The following is a 13,940-nucleotide window of genomic DNA, read 5'->3' as shown; positions in this document are numbered from 1 at the left end:
GACTCATAAGAATGATTTGCATGATGTGGGGTCTTCTGGGTCCTGGATATGCTGTTTGCATGGGATGGGCAAGTGCGCCGGTCATCTGCAGAGTTAGCTTTACCCCTGAGCTAGGATTGTGAGTCAGTGCATATTGTTGTTGTCTGGATGCCCTGCCCCTGTGACAGGAGGCAGTGTTGAATGACTTTCAGGGCATCCCAGTGCCATGGCATTTAACTTGCTATGAGTGATCCTGCATAGTGTTCAAGTGTGCACCATGCACCCCATTGTGGCCTTGCCCATCAGGACATGAGTACATCATAGTGTGTGTTGCTGGCATGCATCCCAAGCATGTGAAATGAGTCTCTGCCCATCCCTTCATCCGGACACCTGTACTGAGTCAGTAGCAAGAGATGTGCTGTGTGTATAGTGACATACTCCTACATGTTCACGTGCATGTACAACTAATGTGTGAGTGGTGCATGTTGGCACATTGGTGTGTTAGCATCCAACATGCAACGGACATATGTGTGAAAGTCAAGGAGGGATATGTGTGCCATGGTTGATGTTGAGAATGACAATTGTCTTATCCTAAACAGTGTTGGCACTTTGAGCTGTGTTCAGCTGATGATGCCAGGGCTTGCCCTGTGATGTGATGTACTCACTGTGGTGTGTGCAGTCAGAGCAGGTGACTGTTGTAGTTCTGTTACTTCCTATTCCTATCCAGATACATCCACGGCCACAGGAGGGGACAGCTTCACGGACCAGGAGGAGCCACAGAGCCTTACAGGGACAGAAGGAGAGGAGTCGGGTAGACCCAGTGGCACGGAGGGCGAGTTGAACCACACAGAGGAGTCGTCAGCACCATCCCCCCAGCTGAAGGCCACAGCAGCTCTGAGGATGACTCCCTTGTGGGGGCGGGTGTCAGCAGCCACCAAACCCCAGCTAGTGAGGCTGTCTCCGCCCCCGCCACCACCGCCACCACCACCACCCCCCTCCCATCGGCTCCCATCCCAGAGGTCCCTGTGGGCTCCCGTGTTCGTGAGCATGTTTCCTTTGTGCCAGGCACCGCACCCCCTGCCCCTGTGTCCCCTGTTGCCCTGAGTGAGGAGTCTGTGGACTTACTTCGACAGATCCATGTAGGGCAGATATCGATGCTGAAGGTCCTCCATGCACACACAGGTCTGTTGACACAACTGGTGTCATTCATGGAGGGCATTTCCTTGGGCATGTCTGCCCTACAGTGGACCAGTCAGTCCGTGGCCTCCTCCCTGACGGCAGCAGTGTCCCTCCTCCAACAGTCCCGCACCCCTCCTACCCCTGCACCATCCACGATTCCTAGCACCCTACCTATCCCAAGCACAGAAACCCCCAAACCAAGGGCTAGACGTGCACACAAGCAAGCGCAGGGGACTGATTCCACACTCACAGGGGCTGGTTTGTTGACACACACAGTCATCCACAACCACTCCACAGTCCTACGAGACCTCTCCCTCCCAGCCCCCTTCCCTTGCCTCACCTGCAACCCCATCCCCCCAGAAGCTCTTCCTCTGTGACCTTGGCCTCTTCCCCACCGACCCTGCAGATCCTGATTACAAGGGGAAGAGGAAGTCCCCATACACTGAAGGGAGTGCCCCTCACACCCGGACACCCTCCCCCAGGCGCAGTCAGACCGAGATGCCCACCCGCAAGTCCCCCCGGAGCAAGAAGAGCAAGACCCTCCCGCCACCACGCAGCTCCAAGGCAAAGTCACCGTCCTCCATCCCCCAGGCCACCACTCCAGAGGTTCCCCCGCCACTCCCTGCCCCGGGTTCCCCCACACACAGATACACCATCCCCAAAATGCTAAGGCCATCCCCCCCTAGCACTTGCTCCTCCACACCTGGTCAGACAGTTGGTGCCACTGCCGACCTCACCTGTCCCCCATTCCGCTCCCATGGATGTAGGCACTGCTTTGGAGTCCACGACCACCCTGTCTGACTTGGGCACTGCAGTGGTGACCCAATCCACTCCATCTGACCTGCCCACTGGAGTTGTGCCGGCACCCACCCCATCTGACTTTTGCCCCACAGTTGTGACAGCACCCACCACTTCAGTCAGCTCCACTGCAGTTGCAAGTGTCTCACCTGCATCCACCACCTCTTCACTGCCTCCTTCTGCTGCGCCCTGATCCTGTTCCTGCGGTGCCTGGCCTGCCCCCATGTATGCCCCTCCGAGGGGATGACCCCGGTCCTTAGCAGTGCAGGCAAGCAAGGTGTGACAGTTGTCACTCTAGTTCACTCCTTGGCATTTGGACATGGACTGGTCATTGGCCTTTTGTTTGCACAGACATTTAGATTTTCATATACTGAATTTGTCACTCTAGTTCACTCCTTGGCATTAGGACATGGACTGGCCATTGGCCTTTTGTTAGAACAGACGTTTCACTTTTAATATGCTGAATAAAGCTTTTTTCTTTGTCCCTGTGAACTTGATTTAGCTGTACATCATGTTGATGTTGTTTTACATGCCCTTGCACCTGTAATGCTTGGTTTACAATGTTGTATACTGATGTGTTGATGTGAGGTACTCCCTGTGGTCCATGAGATATGTATCCTATTCTGGTGGGTATCCATGTCATCCTTTGCAGCTACCTTGGTGTGTCAGGATCAACTATTTGTGTACATCTCTCTGTGAGCATTTCATTGGCATGGTCACATCTGTGGCTTGCACCCCTGCACATATGATGTGCTTCCCATTGTCCAATTTGTCACTTCCACATACTTTGTGCTCATCAACACTGGGCCTACAGGTGAGGGCATCATTGTAATAGGAGCAACTGTGGCCACTGTGCAACTTGCTAGACATGTGTTTTGTGCAGATGACTTAGGGGAGACTCACGTACCCAGGCTGTTGTGACCAGAGCCTTCATTGTGTGGTAACTGATGGCTGACTGACCAAGTGTTCTGCAGACATGAGTGGCACTTGTGGTGAATATGTTTGGCACAGCTGGTCTCCCATAGGAGTTGTGTCCCCTCGAGTTAGTGTGTTGTCCAGTGACATGGCCTGGGCCCATGGTGTGTGTTGTATGAGCATATGTGTGTGTCCACATCCCTGTTCATATTCAGACAGTGTTCCCTTGATATGTTCCTGTTGTTGATGCTTGCTGAGTGGTACTGGGTTCATCCCACTACTTTTCCAATGGGCTACCAGATGTGTGGGTGCATGGCACACTACTGTTAATTTTTGTATCATCATTGTGATTTGTCAGTTCTGAGTGGTGATGATGTTGTCAGACACAGATGGGACACAGTCAGGGTTCCTCAAGGCACTTGTTTGTTCGTAATATTATGTAGTTGTCCCTAGGTGGTAGTTTTCAGTGATTGAGACATTTGTATGTGTGTGTGACTGCTCCCACTTGTCGGGTTCACGGCTGCGATGCTGGCAGGTGTCAGTATGTGTGCCTTGTGGTTCGCCTTGGCTCCTGCATTGTCCTTGGACTGTGGCAGGGATTCTGGAGGTTACGTGAGCTTTGAGGTTATGGCCATGTACCGCATACTGTGCAGTATGTCTGTCATTACCCAGGGTTGTAAACTGTCCTTGTGTGATGTGTCTGTGCACCTTAGTTCCTCCCAACATTCCTGGGTTTGTCATGGGTGCATGTGCAATGTCACCTGTCCATGTGGGCTTCACAGATACACATTGTTGCAGATCAGGGTGTGTGGTGTTGAGGGTGGACTGATGTGAATGTTTGCATGGATGGTCCCCTATCTCCCGTTTGTCCATGGATGAGGGGCCATGCTGAGTGATTTGTGTTTGTGTATGTGTGATGTACGTTTGTGGCACAGGACACATGTCTGCGTTTCCCAGTTTGTACGACATCTGCCTTTGTCATCACAGTGGAGGTGTCATGCATGCTTGTGTCACCCCACTGTCTGGTCTCTGGGGGTAGTGGTGTTGTGTGTCAGTCTCTTGCTGTGTTAGTTGGTGTTGATTCCAGCTTGTGTCACATGTGTCTGTTGTGCTCCCTCTCATCTCCCAATGCCTGATTGCCCAATGAGGGTGTCCCAGTGATGGTTTACTTTTGTATGGCACTGTGTCCACATCTGTGTCACTGTGGTTCAGCCCCCCTTATGTGTTGTGTAGTTGCATGGGGATACTGTGACACACACACACATGTTGTGTCGGATGTGCAGTGTCAGTTTGCCTGTTTGTGTTTGTGCATCTGCACCAGTGCATTGGTATTGCTGTTGTGGGCCTTTGTCTGGATGCTGTTTCTGTGATTTTGCATGCTGTCCCTGTGAGTCATTTCACATCATTGTGCACATTCATCCTGGTTATTGGGTGCCATTGCTGGCATGGAATGTGAGTTTGTGAGCTGACACCTACAGTCTACACATGTTGTTTTGATTGGTTTGTCCATTTTCGAGATGTGTGCATGCTTGGTGATGCTCACTTCTGCTGTTGTGTCATTGTACGCTGTGTGCATTGTCAGCTCCCACGTGTGGTGCTTGTCTGCACATGGCCGAGAGTGTTATGTTTTCACAGCACTGTTAGCCTCACCACATCTCTGTGTGTATGGGCCACAACCACTAGTTTGCCCCAGACGTGTTTGATGTGTTGGAAGCAGGGATCATGCATGCTGTTTGTTATTTGCAGCTTTGACAATGATGACACTTACCTTTTAGTCACTGTGATGAGGGGGGTTTGGTCCCTATCACCACAATGCTCCACATCTGCTGCATTTTGTGAGCCCCCACTTAACTTCTGTTCTACACAGTGAGGGGGTGTTCTTTTTACATTGCCACAGTGCTATGGTGATGCTTGCCTTGTGTATGTCACACTCATGTGTTGGTCACACATGTGCTGTTATTTACATTGTATGCTCGTAGCCATATTCACTGTTGTGGGCATTTGTCACAGACTACACACTGTTGTCATGTTGTTATGGGGGATGTATTTTGCGGACATACCTGATGTTTGCGTATGCTGAATGTGTTGCGCATCCGCCATCCTATGGCTGGGGGTGGCAGGGGTGATGGGCAACATAAGCCCTGTGAGTGGGGGTGGCAGGGGTGATGGGCACCATAAGCCCTGTGAGTGGGGGTGGCAGGGGTGATGCGCAACAGGTCCCCAGTGAGTGGGGGTGGCAGGGGTGATGGGCAACATAAGCGCTATGGGTGGGGGTGGCAGGGGTGATGGACAACATAAGCACTATGGGTGAGGGTGGCAAGGGTGATGGGCAACGGGTCCCCTATGGGTGGGGGTGGCAGGGGTGTAGGGCAACAGGTCCCCTATGTGTGGGGGTGGCAGGGGTGATGGGCAACAGGTCCCCTGTGAGTGGGGGTGGCAGGGGTGATAGGCAACATAAGCCCTGTGAGTGGGGGTGGAAGGGGTGATGGGCAACAGGTCCCCTATTTGTGGGGGTGGCAGGGGTGATGGGCAACATAAGGCCTGTGAGTGGGGGTGGCAGGGGTGATGGGCAACAGGTCCCCTGTGAGTGGGGGTGGCAGGGGTGATGGGCAACATAAGCTCTGTGAGTGGGGGTGGCAGGGGTGATTGGCAACAGGTCCCCTATGGGTGGGGGTGGCAGTTGTGATGGGCAACATAAGCACTATGGGTGGAGGAGGCAGGGGTGATGGGCAACAGGTCCCCTATGGGTGGGAGTGGCAGGGGTGATGGGCAACAGGTCCCCTATGTGTGGGGGTGGCAGGGGTGATGGGCAACATAAGCCCTGTGAGTGGGGGTGGCAGGGGTGATGGGCAACAGGTCCCCTATGGGTGGGGGTGGCAGGGGTGATGGGCAACAGGTCCCCTATGTGTGGGGTGGCAGGTGTGATGGGCAACATAGGCACTATGGGTGGGGGTGGCAGGGGTGATGGGCAACAGGTCCCCTATGTGTGGGGGTGGCAGGGGTGATGGGCAACATAAGCCCTGTGAGTGGGGGTGGCAGGGGTGATGGGCAACAGGTCCCCTGTGAGTGGGGGTGGCAGGGGTGATGGGCAACAGGTCCCCTGTGAGTGGGGGTGGCAGGGGTGATGGGCAACATAAGCCCTGTGAGTGGGGGTGGAAGGGGTGATGGGCAACAGGTCCCCTATGTGTGGGGGTGGCAGGGGTGATGGGCAACATAAGCACTGTGCGTGGGGATGGCAGGGGTGATGGGCAACAGGTCCCCTATGGGTGCGGGTGTCAGGGGTGATGGGCAACAGGTCCCCTATGTGTGGGGGTGGCAGGGGTGATGGGCACCATAAGGCCTGTGAGTGGGGGTGGCAGGGGTGATGAGCAACAGGTCCCCTGTGAGTGGGGGTGGCAGGGGTGATGGGCAACATAAGCCATGTGAGTGGGGGTGGCAGGGGTGATGGGCAACAGGTCCCCTATGTGTGGGGTGGCAGGGGTGATTGGCAACATAGGCACTATGGGTGGGGGTGGCAGGGGTGATAGGCAACAGGTCCCCTATGTGTGGGGGTGGCAGGGGTGATGGGCAACATAAGCCCTGTGAGTGGGGGTGGCAGGGGTGATGGGCAACATGTCCCCTGTGAGTGGGGGTGGCAGGGGTGATGGGCAACATGAGCCCTGTGAGTGGGGGTGGCAGTGGTGATGGGCAACAGAAGCCCTGTGAGTGGGGTTGGCAGGGGTGATGGGCAGCAGGTCCACTATGGGTGGGGGTGTTTGTGGTGCTGGCCATGCAACCCCTATGGTGGGCTGTTGTTAGTGGCCAGGATGTGGATCCCCTGTGTGTGTGTGCCAGTTTGCGGGTACGTGTCGTTTGTTTGTGTTGTAGGTGTCTGACTTACCGTCTGCACCATCGGCGTCGGTCCCCGATCCGGTCATAGATGTAGAGTACTGGTATGACCTGTGCGAGGGGATTCATGATGTGTTCGTGTCGTTCACGCTGCTTGTTGCTCCGTCTCGTACCCGCTGCAAGCTGTTCCGTCTCATAGCTGTGTATTGATTTGAGGCGTGAATCGTAGCTGATATTCTTGTTTTCCGGATGCTGTGACGTCCCGTGCGTGGCGACCCGTCCGGCGCGTAGGAAGTACGCATCGTACTTGTCATGCCGGAAACTGCTATGGATACTGCTTCCGGGCAACTCGGTTCACCTTTATGAGTTACGGCTCGGACGGAGAATGGGGCTTGATTCACAGCCTACGTGTCGGTCGTGTTTTTGGCAGTTATGCGCATCGTACTTCCTCTACAGGACGGACCGGCTCCGGGTACGTGTCGGTCGCACGGTAAGGCTATGGACAGCTGTCCGACCGGCCATCGGAAACGGCCCCATAATAGGTCGTTCAGGGGTGAGTATTAGTGCCCCATAAGGCATATGATGCTACTTGCTCAGATTTGACGAAGCCTCTGCCAGATCCAAACTGACTCCTTAAAGATCCTGAGAGTAAACCTTATGATACTACTGGAAATACAGTGACAGCATACAACATAAGGACAATGGTAGGACAACACTCACCTTAAACAACATTATTGCTATACATACCGGTGTGAAGCTTGCTAGGAGATGTCCCCCATTGAAAATGCTCCAGAACTTGACAGAGCCTGTAGAAATGAACAGGAAGTAAATTAATCTCACAAATGTGATTGCCAAAATAGGAGGGCAGGACAATATTGTGCTCTAACCTTACTGATACAATACATGGATTCAATGCACTGTCAGTAGCAAGCATCTTGTGTTACTCAGAACAGGTAAACCACGTAAAGAACCCTTGAAGGCAGAAGAAACATAAATAATGTTAGGGGCCTATTTATGAGCCGGTTTGCGTTGCTCTTGCAAAACACTACATGGTGCAAGAGCGACGCAAACCTTACATGTGATTTATGAAGTCACGCAAGGCCCTGAGTGGCTCCGTAAACCTGGAGTAAGGCAACGCAGATCAAATTGCTGCATTGCCTTACTCTTCCCTGGGTATACGTTCCATGGGTGATGTGTGGATGTTCCCATGTAACTCCCATGGTTTTTGGCACATTCCCAGATTCACCAGAACTGCAAGACCTGGGAATGAGCCAAAAAGAAACACCTTCTCAGGTGAGGCGAAACAAAGAGAAATATCTTTATTTCGCCTTATTACTTCCTCTTTGAGGAATATGCCTCTCAGGATTGTTTTTGTGCAGGAAGGTGTCTTTTCCTGCCCAAAAGCAATCCTGCATGCAACGCAGGCACCCTTGCACGATGGTGCAAGGGTGCCTGCTGTAACTTGCTGCGCTTCACTGTGTGTAATTCTCATAAATAGGCCCTGTAGTAGCACGTTTAACTTGGGAATTATCTTTACGCTGGACAACCAATGGTTATTGTTACTCATTTTGTTGACTCCTAGAAGATGAAAAGCTGAATGGACCTGGCGGGTTTCGACCCCAGGGATCATGAGGTAAAACAAAAATTCATGCAGTTGACGCACTGGTGCACTAAGCCATCAGCTAAGTTCCAGAAATTCACGTCCCTAGCAGAGGAAATTACTCCTTGCCATGGCGAAAATTAACCCAACTACTAAATATCCTCATTTCTTTATGTGCTTCTTTAATTGATTTGTACAGGGCTTATATTTTGCCATTAGGCCATTTCTCAGCACTTTCAGGATATATCTTATGGATTCCTTTAGAACCCATCAGCACTGCGACTTGGAAGATACTGAAACCGGTCTACGGTGGCTACTGTTCCTTAAGGGAGGCAGAAAGGGGTGGTCCTGTTGCGGTATAGATGGAAAAAGAAGGCTTCTTTAAAGAGGTCCACCTTAGGGATCTTTTGAAAGCTGGCAGTCATGGATGGCTCTGCAGGAATAGGCTCAAGGTGTTTAAAGGTTGTGGGCCCAATACCATCCAGAGGTATATTCTGAGCAGTGCTTTTCAGTGCGTTAATGACTGTCTTGAGAACCATTGCGTTTTATTGCTCAAGTTATTGGAAAGCAGCTCTTTTAAGGCTGGGATGATTTAGTCTATTTTTTTCTGGATTGTTTTTTTTTAAGACGGTCATAGAATCTGTTGCACCATTCCAACTGAGGCAGCCCCACAGTCCTCGTAAATTCAATGGGGGGTAATTGGAAGGATGCACCTCAGCCTCCTCGTTTGATGGTAGGTATTTATGTGACCAATGAACTGCTGATTAAAGGAGAACTATTAGTGAAACCAACATTCAAGGTGTCTAGCTAAATGTATTGTTGAGAGGTACATTACCAACTCCTATAAGAATGGGAATTACCCTGTGTTTTCTGCAGTGCCCCCACAGAATATCCAAATGTGCTTTATCCAAATGTCTTATTTCTTAGACAGTTGTCTGCTTGTATTGGGTTTGGATTACCTTCACCATGGGACTTTTGTAGCTATTGAAGACTGTTGTTGACAGTGAAGAACTCTGCAGGATACCACAGGAGATGGTTTTGATCATCAAGGTGCCTGCTAATTGTGACTTGTAGGGAACTGTCGGATAAGAACGATTAACGTACATGTATGTCTGTGCTTATGATCCCGACTTGTTTTTCCCACTGGACCATTTTTCCCACCGCTTTAAATAAACTGTAATGTATAGCAAGAGTAGACAGGGGGTCTTTCTATACCTTCATCAGAGTATCACAGTGGACAGCGCAGCCACTAACACTAAGGACGCTACTTTTCCTTGCCTATCATGGTTACCATCATTATGCAAGTTAGAAACTCCTCTCTGACAGATAGTCACTTGTGCATTTTAGAACTCAAAATAGAATAAAGCAGTACATTTTAAGGGCCCGATTCACAGAATTAACTTAAGACTAAATCCTAAACTTACTACTTTGTGGTATTCACAGAATGCACTTACTACTCTTGGTATTCACAGAATTGCACTTACTAGTTTTGGAATTCACAGAATGGATTTACGACTACTAACTGTGCGTCCGCACTAGGGCCGGAAATTCCGGCCCGGAGGCGGAGCTTCCGGCCCAGAGGCGGATCTTCCAGCCCGGAGGTGTGCATTCCGGCCGGTGGCGGAGATTTAGCCATGGCCGAAATCATCACCTCCGGGCCAGAAGCTCCGCCTCCGGCCCGGAAGCTCCGCCTCCGGGCCGGAAGCTCCGCCTACAGGCCGGAATATCCAGCCCGAGTGCGGACGTAAAGTTAGTAGTCGTAAATCCATTCTGTGAATACCAAAAGTAGTAAGTGCAGTCTGTGAATACCAAAAGTAGTAAGTGCATTCTGTGAATACCACAAAGTAGTAAGTTTAGGATTTAGTCTTAAGTAAATTCTGTGAATCGGGCCCGAAGTGTCTCCCCAGCAACTGTAATTTAGAAAGCATTCGGTTGTTTCTCTATTCCTACTAAGGGGCCGATTCCGATCCGGGTCGGAAAGCACTCCGACCGAGTAGGATCCGGACCCCTACAGTCCGACCGAGCGAGTACGATGCGCACGTATGCTGTCGGACTCGGTTCGGTCGGACTCCCATAGAAGTCAATGGGAGCCAGTTGTACGACGCGTACATGCGCTCCCATTGACTGAATGGATATGTCTCGAACAAGAGCGCCCCCTACAGTGGGTACACGTCGGTGCCATCCGCACCGTACATGCCTGTGTTGGGGAGACCCATAGGTCTCCCCCTGTGTGCGAGTCGTGCGGCTGCGGGTGTTGGGGGTCCGACGCTGACTCCGGGAGCTTTTGCGAGCCGAACACTCCGGCTCGCACAGGCTGTCCGACACGTGCATCGTACTGGCTCGGTCGTGAATCGCATCCATTGCACGCCATGGTTAGCTTACGACTGAGACGTACGGAGCGGTGCGGACCCGGAAACGACACGGTCGGTGAATTTCATGTAGCTCGCATCGTACTGGCTCGCTCGTAGAGCTGTACGAGTCGGGCGGAAAACACGCATACGGCTCGTAGTTTTTCCAGCCGGATCGCATTCGGTGCCCTTCCGACCCGGATCGGAATCGGCCCCTAAGTGGCAGCAGTCAAGCCAAGATCTAGTTTTCCTTTCAACCCATTCATTGTTTCAATTATTAAGGTGATTTCTCATTCATGTTTTAATGTTCACCGGGCCTACTTTTGCTAGCAACAGATTATTTACAGCCTATCGTACAGTGCTAAAATAATATAATGTTTTCTAACAGTTCATATGAGTTGCTTCTCATCCAGATCTAACAACCTTTAAACAGGTCCAAGAATGAACGAAGGACAAGAGCTGTGGCATGAACACCTTGTAGCAGTCAGAGAAAAAAAAACTTCACAAAGGACGGAAGCAAAGCAGCAATACAGGAGTAAAGTGTGTTTACTCTCTTTCGTGGCTATGTTTGTTACTTAGCTCAGTGGAGAGGATCCCAAGGATGATCAGTAGTTAAGAGAAGCCCACACCAAAGTGTGATCTAATGCATCAGTGGAGAGAACATCTGAATAAACCACTGAGGCTGTTTGACTTTAAAAATAAGAGTTCTGTACTAAGCACATCCTCTTCTTCTCCCCTGTAAACTTTGACATGAAATAGTTAAGGGCTTGCACTATTCCTGGACCTATAATCCTTTCAAGTACGAAAAATGCAGGGTTATTGGCCATTATTTGGTCAAAGCTTTTCTGCTTCCTGCAAATAATTATTGGCACTGTCCTATTTTAAGGCGGACAGCTGAGCTGAGCAGATGAGTGCTGAAACCCATGCATTGAACGTATAGGACTCTTGTACAGTAGTACTGGTAATGGCAATTCAAAGCATGGCAGTCCTGCAGAGATACACTGGCGCTGTTTACGTGGATATATGGCAGCGCTGCAGTAAAGTGCAGAAATTGTCAGAACATTGAGGTCCATGATAGAAAACATATTTTGGCTCTCTGGGCTGCCTTTGCCGGGGGCAGCAGAGCCGATGCAATGAAAGCCCCCCTTTTCTTTTTCTATGGGCATACTTGAAGCTATGGGGAGTTTGGTGAAGTTCTATAGTGGGCAGGTTGGGGGACTGCAGGCTGTATTCATTCCTTGGTGAAGAGACAAGAAGGCTGTTCCCCTCAAAACCCTGTCAGGAGTGGGCGTGGCTTGACTGTTCACTTCCAGCCTATGCAGTCTGTTATATGTGTGTGAGGCAGTGGCATACAGGTGGGAGGCAGACACCAGTTTGTACAGTCTGTCTGCACCTAGTTGGAGATATGCGACCCACAGCAGACAGGACTCCTTCCTCCCACGGGTGAGGATGCAGGGGAAAGAGAAGACGCCCTAAGCAAGCAGGGTAAACAGTCACTACTCACTTATAAAGGGTTATTACATCAGAACCTATTTGTAACACGGACATAAAGTACAGAATTTTATAGGAAAGTAATTGATTCAAACTTGGTATAATTATTAATAGGATTCTGGTAATAGTAGCGTGTGTACGGATTTAATTAAAAAACTATAAAGTTTTACTGATCTTTTAATAAAGGATCTTATCCAGAAAACGTCTCTGCTTTTCTCACAAGAAGCATGTTGCCCTTTGCGTAAAATAAGTGGCCAGATTAAGTGTCGGAGGATAAAGGGCTAACGTGCATACATCAACTTGTGCCTACTTTCCTTTACTGTTCCTGTGGAAAGAGTCTGGATTAATGACGCGTATCAATTTGTACAAATAAATGGCAATCGTCCTTACCTTGTGGTCCATTTGAAACAAGAGCCGCTGCTAATTCCGATCTCTTTGTCCGTGTCCGTAGAAACACTAGCTTGCTAACACTTCTTTCTACAATGGTAGCAGCAAAAAAAGGATTGGAGATTATTATATGTTGCTGCTTTACATGGAAAGTTTGCTGCAAATTGTCTTTTTTTTTTTTAATAAAAACGTCATACTAATTTTTAAAAACTATTATAATGTCACTTGGCAGCTAAAACATAGAACTCATGAACCAACGTTGTCACGAATAATGAATACCAGGGGCTTATTTACAAGCCTCTTGCGCTGCCAGTATGTCACTTTTTCCTACAATTGAAAGTGACGCACGGCGGCGCGAAGGGTCTTCAGTTTCGAAACTGACGTTTATTATCATGGCCGCTACGCGTTCAGTAAATACAATAGGAATATATTCAAGAAATTCCCCAATTTCCCTCATAAGGGGCCGATTCCGATGTCGGACATCGGTCGGGAGCCGTAACCGACCGACCTGCTGTCGTCGGTTACGGCCCTGCTAGTACGATGCGACCGAACAGGGTTCGGTCGCACTCGTATACAACACAATGCAAGCATGCATTCCGAGCGGAATACTTGCTTGCATCGTGGAAAGCAGGGGTGCAGTTCATCCCTGCACCCTGTAGGTGGCACCCCAAGGTGCCTGCCACTGGGTGCAGGGATCCACAGAGGGGCACCATACGGCGGCCTTACACCCATGGGGGCCCTACTGGGGGCTCCCAAAGACAGTTTCTGACTGCCTTTTCGTGCCGGAAAAACCAGCACGAAAAGGCAGTGAAAAACTGCCATCGTACTCCCTCTGTCGCAAAGAGGCGGCCGGGGAAGAACTGAGGGATTTCCGGACAGCGGACAGGCTCTCCGAGCCTGTCGTCTGCAATCCAGAAATCCGTGTCGGATTCCATTCCGACCGAGCCCATCAGAATGGCTCAGTCGGAAAGGAATCCGGCCGACATGATCCGAGTCGGTCGGAGCCCTTCCAACCGAAATCGGAATCGGCCCCTGAGATGTAACATTTTGTGGAATGTAGGGGAAAGAACCTAAGGTAAGTATACTTCTACCCGCTAAATGAATCAAATTAAAACACTGTCAATTTCAGATGCCCCCTTAAATCGCAGGAATACAATCAGTAAGCAGGCCTCCTGTGAGAACCGAGTCACACAAATATCGCCATTGAAGAAGCCACCCATCTCAATACTCAGAACAACGCATAGAATATCAGGCTCACAAAATAGGTGGGGCTCTGTCCAAACAACACAAGAGAGACATGACCATACCCACGAACAGAAACAGGGCTCTATCAGAAGACCAATATACTGTATACGTCATATAAATCTCACCATAGGCGCAACTAGAGCCAAATCGAGGAGGGAGCTACTAAACAT

At 50.4% G+C, this 13,940-nt stretch overlaps 1 protein-coding gene across 1 annotated transcript in view; it reads right to left on the bottom strand.

The window, feature by feature from the left end:
* LOC146802102 (cilia- and flagella-associated protein 337-like) overlaps positions 1–13,940 on the bottom strand; it is a 521,178-nt gene that overhangs the window by 88,279 nt on the left and 418,959 nt on the right. The window contains exons 23-24 of the mRNA XM_085621663.1: positions 12,529–12,615; positions 7,447–7,505 (exon numbers count right to left, since the gene is read on the bottom strand). Coding sequence (XP_085477789.1) covers positions 7,447–7,505; positions 12,529–12,615 — 146 coding nt within the window. The remainder of the gene's footprint in view (positions 1–7,446; positions 7,506–12,528; positions 12,616–13,940) is intronic.

The sequence above is a fragment of the Triturus cristatus genome, chromosome 8, assembly GCF_964204655.1.
Source record: "Triturus cristatus chromosome 8, aTriCri1.1, whole genome shotgun sequence".
Taxonomy (NCBI): Eukaryota; Metazoa; Chordata; class Amphibia; order Caudata; family Salamandridae; genus Triturus; species Triturus cristatus.
Note: the sequence above shows the minus strand (reverse complement) of the source record. Positions and strands in the feature narration are given on the sequence as shown.